At 38.3% G+C, this 20,572-nt stretch overlaps 1 protein-coding gene across 1 annotated transcript in view; it reads right to left on the bottom strand.

Annotated features, from left to right (window-relative positions):
• RAB8B (RAB8B, member RAS oncogene family) overlaps positions 1 to 15,927 on the bottom strand; it is a 63,076-nt gene extending 47,149 nt beyond the window's left edge. Inside the window, exon 1 of the mRNA XM_079125212.1 lies at positions 15,716 to 15,927. Coding sequence (XP_078981338.1) covers positions 15,716 to 15,839 — 124 coding nt within the window. The 5' untranslated portion in view covers positions 15,840 to 15,927. The remainder of the gene's footprint in view (positions 1 to 15,715) is intronic.
• Positions 15,928 to 20,572: the final 4,645 nt, after the last annotated feature.

The following is a 20,572-nucleotide window of genomic DNA, read 5'->3' as shown; positions in this document are numbered from 1 at the left end:
CCACATATAATGCAATCATTATTTATTAAATATCACAAGGAGGAAAGTGTTTAAGGAGGAAAATCATGCTTCATGCATGTTGACACATTTATTTCCCTAACTATCTTGATAAGGCAATTTAATGATTTAAAAAAAAGTTACCAGCATTTATCAATACTGTAAAAGTATGATTAATGACTTTTGAGATAAAAGTATCATCTTGATTATTACGTAAAGAAAAACCTATTAACTAACTTTCAAGTTAGACAATGTACTCCATTAAAATCAGCTACAGTGTTTCAGGGTTCAATGTATTGTTCAAATTCATGTATGCAAACAAAGTCATTAAAATTCAGGAGACTTCACTCAGAAACTGCACTTAAAATTCAGAGTCCTAACAGACGGCATTGAGCTGAAATATTTAAATTGAAACATTTGTCCCTTCTAGACAGGGCATTCTACACTGCTTTTGTTTCTCCCCAAAGGAAGAACTGAAGATGCCCTATGAGTATGTAGCAGTTAGAATACCAAGAACTTGCTCCTTAAGTTGTGCAGCAGTGCTACACCTGGGTTCAAGGCCACTTGGCCTCCTTACCCAGCTGAGATCAGGGGCATTCACCTTCATTTTAGGACTAAGTTTAAAGAATATTTCTAATTATAGCTTTGTAAAATGCATGTGATACTAAACTTTCTTAAGAACTAATTTTCTATGGAAGAGAGACCAGAGGAGAAGAGGATGGGGACTGAGGGGGAAGAGAGAGGGATGGGAAAAAGGAGGAACAGGAAACTGACCAACCTTTCCTGTAAACAATGGGAGTGGGAGCATCTGGAGCTCAGTTTGGAGCAAAAATCTACTTATTGTTTTAAGAAAATGGTAGACAAGCCAGACATGGGGGAAACTGCCGTCTTGGATGAAGAAAATCGACATGCAGGAGAACACCACCCTGCCAACCAAAGAGAACATTGAGCAGGTAAAGCAGAGTGAAATTTCTTAAGAGCCTAGAGGATTCCCATCATCCAGGTCCCATCATCTCCAAGACCCAGTCATAATGTGGAGGAAGAGCCACCTGCAAGATGGACAGGAGTCACAAGCTGTACTGTGAAACCAGGCACTCCCCGCGGATGCCACCGACCTGTTGGCAAGGACGCCCAAAAGGACTGCCAAATTCTCTGGTTTACCCTGGGATATTATAGAAAATTATTTGTATAATTAATAAAAATAAAACACCTCATGGCATGGCAAAAAAATATGAATAGACCACAGTGAAGTTCACATTTATGTATACTCATAAAGTACCAATTTAAAAAACTATAAATAAATAGAAGAAAGATCAGAAAGGGAAGGAAGAAGGAGAGGAGGGAAGGGAAAGGGGAAGTATCAGAGAATGAATTGGAGCAAATTATACTCCAAGCTTATATAATTATGTCAGAATAAACCCCAATATTATATATAACTATAATGAACTAATAAAAAAAGTTAAAGTATTTTTTTTTAAAAAAAGAGCTAATTTTCTAGACTACAGAAGCACGCCCTACTAGGTAACCAGAGCATTTTTTTTTTTAATGGAATACATCCTAATATTCCCTAGATAAAACAAAAAACTTTGACAATTTACTGAGCCTAACTGTATGCTAGGGCCTGTGTTAAATGTGTTACTACATTTCTTCATTAAAATGCCTCATACTATTACTTTGCAGAGAAGAGGGAACTGAGATAGATCAAGGAGGTTAAAGAACTCAGTGGGTAAGGAGTAGTGCCAAGGGTCAACCTGTACTACACTGCCTCCTGGAAGATAACAAATCTCTTCTTTCACTTTTCTTTTCTTTTCTTTCCTTTCCTTTCTTCTTTCAAAAAAATACTTCTGAGTCATGTTAGAGCAGAAAGACATAATGGTTAAAATCCCAGACTCTAGAAGCAGACTGCCCAAATTCAAATCTGGATTGGTTCTACCAGTTACTAGCTATATGACCCTGAACATTATTCAACTATTTTGTGCCTCAATTACCTCGTTTTGAAAAATGAGGATAATAACAAAACACAACTAAGACATTGTGAGGATTAAACAGGTCAATCCTCACTGATCCATTGTGGAGGGTGGGTAGGGAAGAATGGAGGAAGTTTGGGAAGAGTAGGGGGATGGAAGACTGAGACAGACATTATCACCCTATATACATGCATAAAAAATGTTTTTTTAAATGTTTATCAGTGTCAAAAAAAAGATAATGAAAAAATAAATAAAACATTAATTTTAAAAAATGTTAATGCCTGTAACAGTATTTGGTATATCATAAGCATTATAAATGTTAGCTCTTATTAAAAGCAAATTCTATAATGATGAAGCCCCCAAGGATTACCAAGCTTCTTAGCTGTCTGGACTTACCCTCAGTGAACTGAAACCGATTGCATCAGACACATTCCCACAACTTTTGTGTGTGTATGCTTTCAGTGAGCTGAAGATATTATATACAGAACAATGCATTCAATTCTCAAAACAAAACAAGACAAAAATCCTGCCAGGGAGTTACTATCCTTCTTTTATTGATAAATAAAATCATTAAATAATTTGCCCAAGGCACTCAAAAAAGGGAACAGTAAAACCAGGATTTGAACTTGGGAGTTTTTAGGTTGAAAGTACAAGTTTTTTGTTTTGTTTTGTTTTAATCTACACTGTTATTTTGAATTCTTGTGTCTACTTTTTACATTTTTCAATAAGTCCATTGGCTATTACTTAATATCAGAGTTTCTAAAGGAATTTTGAAACATATATAACACAAGATTCCCTTTTTGTCTGTGAAGAAATGGAAGCCCAGAAAGTTCACTAATGACTTTCCTGAAGTCATAAAATGAATGTCTTTCTCACAGTGTCACACTGCCACTTTTTCCTCTTAGAAGATCTCAGCCCAGCTTTTTTTCTTTTAGGGGCAGAGAGAAGCCAAGGACCACTGTATAAATCAAGAATGCAAAGGCTGAGCGCCCAGAGGCCCCCTAGGAACAAGTTCATGAATTTTAGCAAGTGTACTTTGTCATATCAAGTGTAACTGCTTAGAAATACATTGTTATGTATGTCTAAAAAGAACAAATTTTAAAAATTTTTTTTAAAGGTTAGCTGCTTGGGCTTTTCTTCTTCCTGGTGCACACCAGCATTTTGGAGATTTAGGGTTAACAAATAAATCAGGTGTTGGTCTAGTTTACAATGCCACTGTGACTTGAGGAAAACCTTGCCAACAGGGTTTTATAAACAAAAGCTAGAGTAGATAAAATTTCAACCTAGAAAAAAGGAGAAGCAACTGTGAAGTTGAAACTTAACTCACCAAAGGAAGGAAGCTCACAATTAAGGTAGCCATTCCTAGCAAATCACAGTTTAAAACCAGCAACATACAAGCATACCAAACCAATGGCCCCAAGTGAAGAGAACGCAGATTTCTGATGTAACTAGTTTTCTTTTCGCAAAAGAATTGAATTTGCAATCAAACTGTGTCTCCACCTGCCCCCATTCTGGTGTGCACATGTTTGACCGATTCATAAGGGATTGGATTAGAGGCCCACAACTCCAAACCACAAGTCCACTGACCTCCAGGGGCCAATGGGCAACATGATGCATTTTAGCATTAGCTATTGCTGGGGCCCATCCAGAGGGACTTGTTCATCTTCCCACTCAACACCCTTCTCAAGGGTTTGTTGGTCAGTTTACACTGTTCTTAACAGAACACCAAGAGGGACCACTCCTATAACTAAGTGCCCAACACACTGAGTCTCTTGGAGAATTCCAGGACCCATTTGGATATGTGCAGGCTATTATAGAGAGACAGCAGCACAGACCTGAAGTGTGAAGCTCAAGTCTTGGCTCCTCTACCTACTTACAGGACTGATTAAACCAATTATCCTCTTAAAACTTTAGATTCCTTGTCTAGAATAATAATCTCTTTCCATCTTTTATGTTCAGAGGGGTTTACATAAAGGAATATAAGTGAAAGTACTTTGTATGCAGAAAAGGACCAGGTGAAGGGAAGGGGCAACTAATACTGTCTCACTAACACCCCAATTGGTCACTCATCCTAAGATCCTTAGGTGACTCCCTAATGCTCTCTCCATAAAGCCCAGGCTCTTGATCAAGGTTTAACAGCCTCTCATAATCTGCCATCTAATTACTCTTCAACTTTGCCTCTTATCACATCTCCCACCTCATTTGAGCCTTCAGCCAAAGGTATGGGAGTTCCTCCAGAGAGCTGCACAGCAGGAGCCCCTAGCCCACAGCTCTCCTCCTTCACACTCTCTCATTCTCCCAGCTAACTCCTCCTTCAGGTTCTGATTTGAGTGTCCATGTAATTTCCTCCTAAAAGCTCTCCCCAAACTCTCTTCTGTGCTTTCAAAGTATCCTATATGTCCCATTGTAGCTTTTCTCATAACTGTGATCTGGAGACTTGTTAAGGCTTTCCTCTCAAAATTTTGCAGACAAAATGTTGCCAGAGTGAGTGAATTTAGTGAAAATGCTGATGACTTAAGTGTGTGACATAAGTAGCTGATGAACAAACTGCTACAATTCTTCCCACCCAACTTGGAAAGCAATGAAAGTTCCTGTAGATCTAGTTCAAATTTTACCCCACCCTCAGCTGCTCCTTTTCAACCCAAAAGCAAATGGCCAGTCAAGGACCATTGTCAGAGAATTGAGGGCAGATGAGGTAAAAGAGAAAAAGAGATTTGAAATCATAAAATTAATGCTCTACGTCAGGATCCACGGGACCATGGGCAACTGCCCCTGGGCCTTAGCCTCCTCATCTGTCAAATGGAAACTAAGCACCAGTTAAAGAAATCCTGTTGTCTCAGATTATTTTTCGCCTACCACACCAAGCTTAGTGTAAAGAAAATAAGAGTATTTAAAAAGGCTTTATACATGTCTTCACAAAGAACTCTTTGCAACATTCAAATAGTTATTTTTCTGGTTACATTCAGCTTTATTACTAAAACCAAGGCATTTTAAGGACAGGATTCAAAAACATTAAGGAATATCTCTTCAGTACTACAAAACTTTTCACCAATTTACAAGAGTAACACAGGTCTGTCTGAATTTACTAATACTACTACTACTAATACTTCTACTACTAATACTTCTTCTATCTACATGACATCCAAACACACTGGTGAAAAGAACCCTTGCACACAATCACCTGCTGAAGAATGAAAAGGACAAACCCTTTTCCTTTTCAGACCCTGATGTGATAGAATGAGTATCACAAAGTTAGCACTTACCTCTCATGATGAGAACACTGTCAATCTAATATCTTTGGGAAGAGCTTATGCCCTGACAGACTAGAAACATGCATCAATTGTTTTTCATAGTACTGTGTGATTTATTTTATAATAATTAAGAGATGATGTGAACAAAAAATGTGGCAAATCATACGATATCATAGCATAAATTATCTTAATTTATTTTTAAATATCTTCATTATTGTTATTGGCATATTATAATTAAAGATAAAAGTGGAATTCATTGTTACATATATGTACATGCACACAACATAACAATATAACTTGGTCAATTTCTTTCCCCAGTACCTTCTTCCCTTCTTCCCTCCCTTTGGTCCCCTTCCTCTACTTTACTGGTCTCCCTTCTATTTTCATAACCCAATCCCCTCACCTTTTCCCCCACATTTTTTTCTTTCTAGATTCCACTTATGAGAGAAAACACATGACCCTTGCCTTTCTGGGTTTGGCTTATTTAACCTAATGTTCTTGAGTTCCATCCATTTTCCTGAGTATGACATAATTTCATTCTTTTTATGGCTAAAACTCTGTTGTATAAATATACTTCATTTTCTTTATTAATTCATCTACTGACAAACAACTAGACTGGTCCCATAATTTGATTATTGTGAATTGTGCTGCTATAAACATGAGTATGCATGTATTGCCATGATACACTGACTTTTAATTCTTTAGGATAAATACCAAGGAGTGCTATAGTTGGGTCATATGGTGGTTCCACGCCTAGTCTTTTGAGGAACCTCCATACTGATTTCCATAGTGGTTGTACTAGTCTATAATCCCAACAGAATAAAAGTGTTCCTTTCTCCCACCTCCTCTATAGCATTTATTATTATTTGCATTCATGATGGGTGCCATTCTAACTGTCACAATGAGATAAAATCTTAGTGTAGTTTTGATTTGCATTTCCCTAATTGCTAAAGATGTTGAAGCTAGGCTTGGTGATGCCCGCCTGTAAACCTAGTGACTCAGGAGGCTGAGGCAAGAGGATAGCAAGTTCAAGGTTGGCTGGCCTCAGCAACTTTAGCAAGACCCTGTCTCAAAATTTAAAAAATGGAAAGGGCTGGGGATGTGGTTCAGAGGCAAAGCACTGCTAGGTTCAATCCTCAGTACCAAAAGAAAAAAAAAAAAAAAAAAGATGTTGAACATTTTTCTCACATTTATTTATTGCCCATTTATGTTTCTTCTTTAATGGGAATTACCTTTTTAGTTCAATTTTCCATTTATTGATTGGGTTATCTGTTTTTTGGTGGTAAGAAGTTTTTGAATTCATAAATTTAAAATGTAATGGTGTTTATCAAAGGTCTAAGACACCTCTGATGGCAGTATATATGGATGTTTTTCAATTTCATTGTATTGGAATTTTATTTTCATGAAAGTTATTAAAATAAAAATTTCACGCTTCCATAAGATTAGAAAATTTCAAAACAATATATGTAGACAAAATAGGAAATGCACAAACTCATATTATTATTCTGTTTGTGGACAACATCATAGTCTGTACATCACTGCTCATTACTGGCTGTGATGGAGACAAGCACCAATTTTTTACCATACAGTTCTACACAATATAAGAGAGTGACAGCAGTCAAAATCACTATTAATTCTCAGACTATTTTAGGCAGAAGTTTCTAACTTTTCACCCAATGGTTTACTCCGCTGCTAACAAAATCAAAAGAGACTGAACAAGTAGCCAAAGAAATGGATGGGGTGGAGATCGGAACATTGTTTTCACTCTTCTCTTCTCAAGCCAATCACTTCTCCCCAAATTCTGGGTAGGAATGAATTGCTAATGGTCAGTGAGATGAGAAAGTAATCTGAGTCATTTCAAAAACAAAAACGGTTAACTCTCAATAAAGAATTGTTTTTCATGCTGTATCAAGATTTTATTCAGAGACCTTTAGAAAAGAAAAAAGTAAAAAAAAAAAAGTCTGTTGAAAACCATAAACAGCTACCCCATCCAAATTCATAAGCAATAAACAAATTAGTCACTGACATCCCACAATGCAAGATTTTTATTTTTATAATGGATTTTATGTATTTTGTGTATATGTGTATGAAGAGATTATTTTATAATGCCTATTCCAGATAAACATATATTGCAGAGGGTCATAAGAACTGAGCCTGCAATACAACTATAAGCAGTTCACCCTCTATTTCACATCAAAATTTGATAACACATCTTCAGAGATTGCTCTATGTACCAGGAAAATATCTACAATTTATTAAAACAATTACTGCCAAGTTCTTTGCCAAAATATGCAAAATTATTATGTGATACAGCAAGCCCTGCCAGTCCCAGCTCTGCCAGCAGAAAGCTGTGCAACTTCACACATTGCCTAATAGCTCTGTGGTTGATTTTTTATCATGATGAGGTGGGATTCCACACCTTACACAGCTTTTGCAAATGCTCTGAAATCCTGTAATGCTGTCACAAGGTGAAAAGCAGCACTATGGTCTACCTTAGGGACAGCAAGTCTAAATTTGACGAACATGACGGCAGGCAGAACTTTATAGCATTTACCCGGAGTGCCAAGAACAAAATCCTAGGCTGAGGAAGATGAGAGCTTCCTGGAAGATGTCCAAAGGTTCAGCAACAGGTAAATATCAAAGTGCCTAATTAAACATGCTAAATGCTACAGGTAGGACAGCAAGAAAACATTATATCACAGCCAACAGGGCTACTATGGAAGATTGCCTCTAAACGTTTCCACCACTTTTTGTGGCTTCCAAAGGAAGTCCGGAGCAACTAAAAAAAAAAGAAGATTTATTACTTCCTCTAAAGACAACCAGGCACCTAAATCCTTTCAGGTTTTTATTAATTCACTTCCAAATAAGAAAAATCTTCAAACATAAAACTGAACAGAGAAAAAGGACACATCTCTAGACACAATATGTCCAATAATTATTCACTAATAATATGGTTAATACTGAAATTTAGACATGTTGAATAGCAAATAGCTACCTGTTTAGTTTAGAAAACAACATATGTCTGGGATGTTGCCACCCCTGTGGCAGATATTAAGAATCCACCACAGCCTTCAGTCTTGCTGCTCAGATAGGACCTCAGAATGCTGCAGAAGATGGCATTCCAGGCAGCCACTATCAACCCGTCAGTACTGGCATTTTTCACCCTAGATTTGCATTATTCCTCAACGTACTATGCTAAAGCCTCTCCATCCTAGCCCTGGTGCTCCTCAACGTTGATATTGTGCCAAAACAATGAACTGCATATTTAAAGAAAACCACTTTGTGATAATTTCAAGACTAAAGTGAAATCTTCATTAAACCATAAAATGATAATTTCTTCCTACAATAAGTATAGAAAACATAACTGTGCACATCAGTTTTACCCTAGATATATGCTGTTCCAGTGAGAGATATGCAAATGGTTCGATATAATAAATGTTTATATACATATTTTTAAAAAGAGAATTTGGCTGTATTGAACCCAAACACCCAGTCTAGTTCTAATCCACTCACTACCCTGTCACTCAAACAAGTGCTGGGCAGAACACAAACACAGCTCCATCTGCTAATTAAAAATGGGCATGAAACTGTTAACAGGCATCTGTTGCATTGTTTGAAGCTAATGGGCAGAGACAAAGCTGAAATGGCTCTTCTAATGCAAACCCAATGATTTCACTCATTTTCTATTTGGTATTTATGTTAGTGGGGGGTTGAAAGCAGGATGTTAAAATAATAGCTTATTATGCAGACTGAAAGATAAGTGAAATATCTTTCATATCGTTAAACAACCCTTTAAAAGTGATTATAGAAAGATATACAGCATTTTATGCTGGGGGAGATAACACTCCTGTGTTAAAAATTCAAATTAAACACTTTTAACTCAGACATCCTCTAATCATCTCTAACACCATGAAAGAATAACACCAAACTCAGGCAATGCTTCACAGCTCCTACTGTGCTCTCACAATTCACCCACCCATCCTTTCACTCATCCAGTTGTGCAGTCATCTAATATAGGTCTCAGAAACTTAAAAGGTGAATAGGACTTGATTCCTGCCTTATAGAACTCACAGCAAACCTGAAAAGTAGTACAGTATTATTACACCCTATTGTACATGAAGGTACTAAGACTCTAGAAGGACAACCTACTCACCAAAGACCACGAAGCTAGGAGCAGCAGATGCCAGGACATGAACCCAATTTGACTCTAGACCCATTGTTCTTAATTCAACACACTATCTCCCTAACACCAACCACAAACCAACCACCAACAAATCCACTGCCTGGAAAATGAAAATAACTTGGGACTTTTCCATATAAATACCAGCTCAGATAAAGAGTCAGTTTTAAAGTACCCTAACCATCACACATCTTGATCATCATGCCTGGTTTGCAAGCTGGCAGTTCACAAACTCATCTAGCCACAGATATGTCTGTTTTGTTGTTGGTTAACTACCCATAATTTTGGGGTTTTATGAGAGATTTTCAGCCTATCTTGAAATACGAGAACACTTTCCAGCATGGTGATGGTAAAACTGCAGTTGAAATGCAAATGGTGAATTCCCACTACACCCTACTGCCTCCCATTCTGGGCCCACTCACCTTATTCATGGCTCCTACCTGGCCTATTTGAGTTTGCACTCCCAACCTACGGAACAGTCTACAATCCTACCCTAAATTTCCCTTTTTGTCTTCCCATGGCTATTTACATTTCAGAAGCTTAGTGATCTCATACTCTACAATATTATTCACTACCTAAAATCTACTTCCCCATACCCCGCCTCCAATCCTCTTCTTATCCTGCTATGAAAATTCATTCCTGCAAAATTTTCCCAAGTAACAACTCTAACACACACCCATAGGAGAGCTGATCCCCAGAGCAGAGCTGCGTACCGGCAGGCAGAACGAGACCACCACCAGCTCAGAACATGCCAGCAGCTCCCTTAGTATTCCCATTCTGGCTCTGTGGTTCTTTTCAGATCAGTTATGGGATTCGATTCAAAAATCAACTGCTAAATTTTTCCTTGTCTTCAAAAGTTAAGACTTATTTCCCTCTTAAACAATATCCAAACCTATTCCCCTCCAGCTTTTCTCAGAGGATCCAAACAATGTTGCTGTTGTTGCCAAGAGAACCCCCTCCCTGACTTGCTGCCTGTAGAACAGCTGGTGAGGCTCTTTATTAAAGTATACTTATTCCTGAGACAGACCCATATCTGAATCCAAGACTCAGTTTCCCTGTGCCCATTCTTAATTTGTAGAAAGGTGTTTTTCACTAATTGAGGAGATAAATTTAACCCTTCACACCCAGTATGAAATGCTACTTTTTCTGAACTAGTGTTGCTATCAAAGTTATCACTTAGATGAGAAGTCTACTGACAGCTCAGAAAGAACACAATGACATTAAAATGAGGCTTTGTGCACAAAATGTTCAATTTGAACTTGCATGTTCCTTGCATATTTTTGTTTAAGAAGTTGAAACCAAGGAAAATAACTGAAAATTGAAATCAACTTGCTCTACATATCTGGATTATGCTCAGCCAAATGTTGATATCATCTTGGATAAAAATGTAAATATGACAGAGTTTGTTTTCCAGTCAATAAGTCTTGATAAAAGCTCTGAAATGCTACCAATCAAAAAACACTTTTTAATTTTAAACAAAAGTCAACAAACTTTTTCTCCAAAGGACCAGTTAGTTAATATTTTTGAGCTCTGTGGGACACATATGGCCTCTGATGCATATTCTTCATTGTTTTGTTTTATTTTTAAAATAACCTTTAAAAATATAAAAACCAGCTGGGTACAGTGGTGTACAACTATAGCAGTGACTTGGGATGCTCAGGCAGGAGGGTCACAAGTTCAAGATCAACCTCAGCAATCTGTAAAGGCCTTAAGGACTTAGTGAGACCCTATCTCAAAATAAAAAATAAAAAAAAGGGCCGGGAAAAAATTAAAAAGTGGCTCAGTGGTTAAGCATCCTTGGGTTCAATTCCTGATACTGAAAAAAAGGAAAAACCATTCTTAGCTTGTGGACTACACAAAATAGGCAGTAGGCCACAAATGGCCCATGGGCTATCAAGTACTAACTGGTGATTTTAAGAAAAGGGAACCCAAGACAAATGTAACGTTACAGAATAAAACACCTAAAAGTGTTCTAATGAGACTAAGCTGCAACAATTACCAACATGGGCTATTAATTATTTCATTAGTTATTTTGAACAGGGAAGAAATTTTTTATAGCAGAATGCACTTTGATCTTCTAACCTGAAACTACAAACATAAAAAGGGCAAAGGACAGCTATGTGCTGAGTTATCCCAGTATAAACTCTTACAGGGATCAGAGCCATTGATGGACACTGACTATTTCCCTAACAAGACATAGCTAATCACAGTGGAAACATCTTAACTTTCTCACACAGACAAGTGTGTAAAATCTAATTCTTTCTGGAAAAGGTGTGGGACTTGAATTTATGGAGATGATCATACAAATCAGAAATAATAGCAGCTCATGGTGAAAAGTGACAGACTCGGATTTGGGGTTTTACTGAAGGCTCTGCTGCAACCAGCTATGTGATTTCGAGAACATCAACATCATTTTCTCATTTATAAAATTGTGGTGGGGCACAAAGAAGATAATTTCAAAGACTCTTTCTGCTATCAAACTATGACTATACTAAATAATGAAACCACTCAGGAAATACCTAACAGGAAGAAGGGGGTAGGGCAGGGGAGAGACAGCAAAGGGAAGAAGTTTAGATTGTCCTGTTAAAGGACAGGGCTGGGTTATTTGTTCTATCAGCAAATTGTTCCACACAGGGTCATTTTAAGATATCAATATGTGGGGCTGGGTTTGTAGCCCACACAGTGGTAGAGCACTTGCGTAACATGTGAGGCACTGGGTTCAATTCTCAGCACCACATATAAATAAATAAATAAATAAATAAATGAATAAATAAATAAATAAAATAAAGGTTCACTGACAATTTTTTTAAAAAAATTAGAAAAAGACATCAATATGCACTTGTATCAATATTAAAATGCATCCACATCCCATAGAAGATATATGAGTAGTTGCATTACCATTCATAGTTGTCTTAATGTTATATTTTACAGGCATTTAACAAAATGTTAATTATGGTTATATAAGGGACTTTTTGGAGCCAACCAATCAACTTTTTTTAAATTTTCAAATATCTGAACTGAAAGGTTAGTTGGTCTTGAACACTGTGCCTATAATTTCAAGTGGATAAAACAATCCATACCCCATTTTTAACAAATATTACCTGACTTATATACTGGAAGATCCCCAAAAAGTCAGACAAAAGAAATCATTCGCCACCACGAAGCACAGAAAGGAAATGAAAAATACAGAGAATGGTAAGAACGTAGAGGAGGGAGAAGAAAGTATCTCTAAAACAACTATATCTGGAACCAAAATGACTAATGGTCTCCTTCCTTTCATGATGACAGAACCCTTGATCACAACAGTGTCTGAAGATGGCAGGCTCCCATTTTTAAAAACTACTCAAACTTTGAACAGGCAAAATTAAAAAGGTATCTTCATGGGAAGAAACAGACATGTGTACATATCTACCAAAACACATACGCAAACCACAGGCACTAAGAAATGGATCTTTCCTGTGATGTAGAGCTTATCCAATTATGTCAGCAATGCTAAAGCAGATCTTTTCAAAAGCCTGTCACAGAAAAAAACAGGAATTTATACACGTAGGTACAATATGACTGTGGAAGAGATGGGTCACCAACTGTCACCTCAACATTTCAGATCATTTGAAGATAGAGTGAAGGGCATGGAAGAAGTAACTTGGCTGCTAGAGAGGAGAACACCACAGTGATGAGTCTAGTGGAATTTTTCACTAGAATGGTATTAACATTAGCCTTATTTTCCCAGCTTAATTTCAACTGCAAAGCATTAAGTTTCAGGTACATAAATTCTGTTGCTGTTTGAAGGCACTGTGCTACCACTTCCTGTTGGAGCTCTGAGGCTAAATAAGAGGCATAGGATTTTCCCCTCCTCCTCCAGGTCAACTGAAGAAGACACAGCTCACAGCTTTTCTTTACCACATCCACCCCACAGAAAGACCAATATCTCCCATGAGATTCACCCCATTTAATGTCTACCTCCTTTTCTAAACTGCTACAGGACGCTGGTTTTCATTTCTTAAAAGCTGCAACCCTCCAAAGAAACTCATTTCAATCATATATTTACATATTTTAAGTATATATATGGCCACAAAAGAAAAATTTGAATCCTTCAGAATATATATATATATATATATATATACACATATATATATTCTGAAGGATATGTGTGTGTGTGTGTGTGTGTGTGTGTGTGTGTACACACACACACACATATTTATATTTATATTTATATTTATATTTGGTGCTGGGGATTGAATCCAGGGCCTCATGCCTGCTAATCATGTGCTATACTACTGGGCTACATTCCCAGTCCCAAAAAGTAATTGTTAAAAGTTTCTATTTTAAAAAATAGCCCATACCCTTACAGGAAATGGGGGGCAAAAATTAAGGGGAAAAAAGAAAAAACTAATGAAATTATTATGAACAAGCAAAAAACATCCAAGGAACTTATCAGAAATAGCAACAGTGAGATTTACTCACTTTCAAGGCAGTGTACTTCTAGAAAGGTCCCACATAGGGGCAAAGGCTACCCACTCAATTTGTTAGAAACTGTCCTTCACCAACTATATTGCAGTATGCACTCAACAGTGAAAATGAGTTATCCAGAGTTTTGAAATCAGTACCGATGTCAAAAATTAACGCCCTTTTGTTGCTGTACCAGCTCCTACCAAATCTCTTAGAAATACACTTGAGAGATGACATTTAAAATCTGCTTCCTCAGAAAAGAAAAAGTCCCACTCAAGACTGACTGCCAAGAACTTGCAACTTAAACTTCCCTAAGCCCAGGCATCATAACACCCAGGAGATTTTAGACCATGCAATCTGTATGAAAGTGATCAGAATAACAAATGAAAGCCTATTCCAAAATTTGAACTGAAAAGTACTCTATACCTATACATTCTTATTTTGAAAAGATGAATTATCCTTAAAATTCACAAATATTTAAACTCACTTATTACCAAAGCACTAGTTCTCTGTTATTTCCAACCCAGAAATGAATAGTGAAATACGAAAGATGTCTAAATAAGCTACTATTAGAGGACAGAAACATCATCCAGGCAACCAAAAGCTAAGATTCTTAAGGTACTTAATTAACTCTACTTAACAAGGGAAATGATGTTAAGGTCACTTCCCACAGGAAGTTTAAACCAGTTTTGATTTGCTCTTCAGTTTATAGAAAGTTAGAGCTCTTGTTACCTCAACATATCTTCACTACAAATGTATGAAGGACAGCTCTCAGTCAACATTAGCAAAAACTCTTGATCAACTGGAAGAAATTGGGGGGTATATCATATGTTGTGATTCATTTAACAAGTAATAATTATAACCAAAACAAAATACACAGCAATGCAGGCAGAATTTAAGATCAATTCCTTGGCTTACAAGTTAAATATTCAAGTCCCACTTCTCAGGAGATGGTAGGAAAGAGATGAACCATATTTTTCTGATCACACCATTCACAAAAGTCACCAATCCCTTTAATAACTTTAACAAACTCAGAACAATTTAATGCCCCATTGACATTATTCTATCATTAGTTATTTTTTTGTTTTCTCCTGCACTTAATCCAAAAGAAGTAAGGAGAAAATGATAACCAGTGTTCCCAGTTACTGGGGAAAGTCCTCTTTCCATTTCCTCTCCTTCTTCCATCTTCTCTGCTCAGCCTCTTTACAACATATACTGCTTCCCCTTTTCTTTCTCCCTCACACCCAGCTCTCCTTTACTTTCTCCACCAAGTATTCTCCTGCCGTCCTCTGGTTCCCGGAACCCTTCTCCCACCTGCAATTTTCTTCTGCTCTCTGTCATGGCATCTCCGTCCAGACTTTTTATAGCCAATGTCCCCTCATCCCTCATCTCCTGATCATTCATTTCCCTCAGTTTCCTTCCAACGCCTGTTCTCACTTCTCTTGTGTCTGGTGTCCTCTGTCCCTTTACTTCACGTCCCTCTCATTCTTCCCCCTTTTCGTTTCCTTCCTCTTTACTGCCTTTTAATCCATTTTCACATAAACTATTCCCTTTTCTCTCTGAGATTTTCTGTGTTTCCCCACTTTGTCCCTCTGGGATCCCTCCTCGTCAGCCCCTGAACCCTCTCGTTCCCCAACAGCCCTAGTCCTTGTTCCCCTGGTTCCCCTTCCTTTGCCCCCTCCACCCGCAGCCTCACGTCCCCGCCCGCCCCTCTCCCTCTTGCCTTCGCTCTCTCTCACTGCCCTCGCCTCCCTACGGTCCCTGAAGTCTCCCCTCCTTGGCTTTCAAGCCCTCGCTCGCCCTCTCCCAGGCCCCCAAGTACCCGCCCCTCATTTCTCACCCCCAGTCCCGGGCCGCGGCCCCTCCCTCACCGATGGTGGAGATGAAGGTGGTGTTGAAGGCGTCCTCGGAGAAGCGGAACAGGAGGCAGGTCTTGCCCACGCCCGAGTCGCCGATCAGCAGCAGCTTGAACAGATAATCGTACGTCTTCGCCATCTTCTCGCTCCGGCCCTCTGACCCGGGAGCGAGAGAAGGCGGTGGAGAGAGGCCGGGAGGGGGCCGCGGCGAGGGGGCGTGCCCGCCGAGCCGCCGCTCGCCCCGCCCTGCGCCCCGCCCCACCCCCCCGGAGAAGGCCTGCGCGCCCCGCCCCGCGGCCAATCCGCGGAGTCTTCGTAATCACCGCTCGCGCCCGGAGGCTTCATGGGACTGGTAGTGCCTTTGGGAAACCTCGGGTGTGCCCGGCGCGGACAGTCCAGACCGCCCCAGCAGATGATCTCTTTTGGGGTGGTGTGATCAGTGGACTAGGCATTTCCACCCAAGCAGGGAAAGGAAGGCTCATTTTCAAATCTGCTTGTCACACCGCGGGAACTTAACTTCGTTGTTTCTTTGTTTCCAGGCGCCTTTCAAATCCAGGATTTGGGAATCCTAGTCCCGCAGCTCTCGCATCTCTTCCTCGGGGGACCCCAGAGCAGGGATGCTTTCTTAGAGTGGCTGTGGCGCAGAGTATTATCCACCTTCTCCAGTTCCTGCCCAGCACCACTGCCTAAGCACCCTCCCGCAGTCCTCAGTAAAAGCTGGAAAAGAATGATTACCATGCTAACTTGAACCCTATTCGTGCCCCCTTCGTGCCACGGAAACCACAGACAAATATGATGACTGTTTTAGAGAATCTGCTACGCAGACTGCTCCCTTCTTTTCGCGGGAGGATAGATTTAAATAAAAATTTAAAAATCTGGGAAGGCTCTACTACAGTTTTGTGCTCTATAAAATAACAAGCATTATCGGAGGTGGGAACTTTGGCTATGGAATTTAGAGAGTAAGATTTGGATTTTACAGACATTACTATCCTAGTGCTTTTATGATTATATGACCAATGTAATTCTATATCATGTACAACCAGAATAATTAAAAGTTATACTCCATATATGTATAATATGTCAAAATAGATTCTACTATTATGTATAACTAATTAGAACAAATTTTAAAATTTTTGGATTTTAGTCTTGGTTCAGCTTCTTAACAGCTGTGACAAGTCATTAGGGCTCTGTACACCTTGGTTTTCTGGTCTGTAAAATGGATGTAGAACAGACTACTTCATAGGGTTGTAATGAAAATTAAATACCTACTGTGAAAGCACTTTGAAACTCATAAAGCACTGTAGAAGTGTTAGTGATGTTTATATTCATCATCCCTCAGTAGTCTTCCAATGAGTAACAAATGAAGGGATAAAATAGCATTCTGTTATACTCAATTTAATCCTTTATTATTTATTGTTTCAGACTATTTTGTGGATGTATTGTTCAGTACTCTTTTATTTGCTTGTGGTGGAAACCCAACCAGATCAAGCTCCTGTGAAAGGAGACTACTGGTTCCTGTGATGTAGAAGAAGTAGCTTAGGAGACCAGGAACCCCATCTCTGTCAAGACCTCTTCTTATCCCTTTTCAGTTTTAAAGTCTTAATATGTCATATACCAACAGTTAAAACCCACACATTTTTTAAAAAGTGAATAAAAATTCTTTAATAATTTTTAAGAAGTCCTCAATAATTTTAAGAAGATAAAAGGGTCCTGAAACCAAACTAAGAGAGAACCACTGACCCAGACGTTTACCTTAGATATAAGGAAAACACCTTCTGGTGTTTAAAGGTTACTAAAGGAACCAGTGGACTCAACCATCAGTGCAATAAGAAAAAAACTTGGACAATCAATTGAACAAATCAACAGGTTTTTCTAAGACACATCTTGAGTAACTTGTGATTTCATGTACAATGCCACTGATGTTACCTTCTTAATCCTATTGTGGCAAAAAAAAAAAAAAAACCCAATATTGACCTAATGTTAGCCTTTACCTTCTAAGTGGATAGAAGATGAAAATCAACCACTCACACTTATTGGTCATACTGTTCCCAGAAGGCATCAGCTGCTGCTGCTGCTGGTGGTACTAACTAAATATCTAATTTCTAGAGCCCACTTGATGAGAACAAAACTCTAATGAGGTCAAAGTCATAGTAATGTGGAGATATTGAGCTCCCTAATGAGGAGGGATTATGCTCTCTGGCACAAACTGAGCTTCTTTGCCCCAACCAGTCTTTAGGCAAACCTTCCAAGTTGGCTTCAGCAACTTGCATGGACAAGCTCAGCAACAAGCATGAACAGCTCATTCTTTCTATTCCTTCATCCTCCTTCCTGAAAAAAAGAAGAGAAAAAAATCTTCAAAGATTAATGGAATCTTCTTTCTTTTTAAAGATGTATATTCATTAAAATAACTTTTTCAGTTCCACCGTCTGCATTCAACTATTGTCATTTTCTTTTGGTAGGAATAAGAATATATTGATATGGTAAAAAACAAGTTAGAAAGAGAAGCTAGAGTGGGAATTTTAAAATCCCCAAATTTCCTTAGGGGAATTTTGTATATTGATGGGAATTTAAAAAAAATAATTTTGTCTTATTTTCACTTCCTCAGCTTTTCTCTAGTCCCAAGTGTATATAATATTGGGGTTTTCTAGTTGGTAAGTTTGTGTACCACTGCTGAACCATTCCAGCATTTTGATCTGTTGAAAACTATTTCAAGAATTATTAGATTGTTCTTTTATGCATTATTCATTTTCATATTTTGTGCAACAACATATTTGAGACCAGATTCTTGGTGGTAGTGACCGAGTACTATAGGCTCAAAGCATCTGGCTTAAGGGTCTAGACATTTGTAGAGCTGAGGGTACCATAGGTAACAGGTTGCTGATTGCTGTTGTTCTCCAAGTGTTATTAGCAGAATTTTGTCTAAAACTCCATGTTACAAGGCTCTGAGGAAACCACATTGATACTTTTTGCCAGTTGCCCAAACCCAACCTAGAAATGCTGTATCACTACATAGCATTAGGCAGATCGGCCATTTAATTTGATTAAGAAAATGGTCATTGAAGCAAATATAGGGTTACCATTCTGCATGACAACTTGACTACATAAATCTAGTATCCAAGTGTGGGTTTTGTTAAACCAACATTCTTGATTTTAGGAAGCTACTCTTCCCGTACTGGTAACTGTAAAATATGGTAGTTTGCTCTTCTAGCCACAGAAGTGAGCATCTGACTTTGGCTGGATCAATCTGAATCCTTCCCTGTGAACTTTCTAATGAGGCAGGATGATGGTGCTGAGAGGAAATCTTTCTGGTGTGAAGTCTATGTGAGCTTCACACTGGTTTTGATCAGAGCTTTAGTTCATTGTCCAGTATTCTCTTATTCCTGCCCTCCTTTATGCTTAGTTCATCCTCAAGCTGGCTTTCCTCATGATAGCAAGCAAGACTTCAATGTTGCACAATTCCAAGTGTGTTATTTACCTCTCATAGTAGTTATTCATCTTGGGGGTAAAGATCCCCCAAGAATCTACAAGCATATTTGTAAGGGTCTATATGTTCTCTATGCAAATTTTCAGAATTATTTTAAGAATTTTTAATCTGGTCTAAATTTCTTTATGGCACTTGGGTGCTAGAAATATCACCTTTCTTCATTGGTTAAGTGAAATTAAATGTGGGTGAGATCTGCCCCCACACACACTTGTCAAGGGTGGGCAAAACAGGAATCAGTCATCATTGGGACTTTACCTCCCCTTAATTGTGTTGTAGGAGAGCCCAGGTGCTTACCTGGTCCAGAAAAATTATAGGCAAAGCAACCTCTGGCCAACAGTTTGCACTATCAGCGTTGACACTTTGCCCACCCACTCTTGAGTGCTGGCCCTCTGCCATCTGTTGAGTATAGCTGCCTTGATGTGCTGCAAAGATGTCCTTCATGGTAATTATCTTCACTGATGACTCAACTGTTGAACAGTTCTCTTTCTGTTATTGAATAATTTGTATACTTCTTTGTCTTTTCTTTTAAAACTTGAGCCCTTCGAGGAAAGAGAAGTTGCTAAATTCTTTGCATCTCCAGCATGCCTAGCAGGATGCTTTATACATAGTAGGCACTCAGTTGAGTTTCTGAATGAATGAATGAATGACTATCTGACCACAATGCTAGCAGGCTAGCTAATTTTAAAACATTTGGGACATTTTGATTTATTCTTTGCCATAAGACCTATTTACTTTGGGCCTTGCCAATACTTATCTGTTTATACTCTACCTTGTATTTGTGTTATTCATTCTGTAAATACACTATTCATTGTTATGTTTAATAAATAAGTGTGATTATACATTGTTTTTCTAGTTTGTCAAGATCACATTGAATGATAAGTCCTTAAAAATACCAATTTCTTTTATCACCTGTGTGTCATCTAAAAACATGCTATTTTTTTTAGTGATATTCTTATGGCATAATTCTATAATTATCCTCATCAGAGAAGGACAAACTGTACTCTTCCACCCACTGATATTTCCTGAGCAATCACTGGATGAATAATGTCCACTCAAACAAATATTCATTAAGCTTACATTATGAAACCAGCTCAGCAAGGCCACCTGGAGGATACAAAGAGATCTACCATGTGGTCCCTGCCCTCAATTTGCTCCCAGCTAATTGAGAAGAGAGCACGTAAGTGAAAAGTTCAATGATAAATGAGAGGCAGATATTTGGCTGATACACACTGCATTTATTACAATAAATCAACTGTCCATTCTGATTGGTTGACTTTAAAAAATTTTTTTTTAGTTGTAGATGGACATATTACCTTTATTTATTTATTTATTTATTGTTTTTATGTGGTGCTGAGGATAGAAGCCAGTGCCTCATGCAGTGCTTGGCA

The sequence above is a fragment of the Sciurus vulgaris genome (genome assembly GCF_902686455.1).
Source record: "Sciurus vulgaris genome assembly, chromosome: 2".
Taxonomy (NCBI): Eukaryota; Metazoa; Chordata; class Mammalia; order Rodentia; family Sciuridae; genus Sciurus; species Sciurus vulgaris.
Note: the sequence above shows the minus strand (reverse complement) of the source record. Positions and strands in the feature narration are given on the sequence as shown.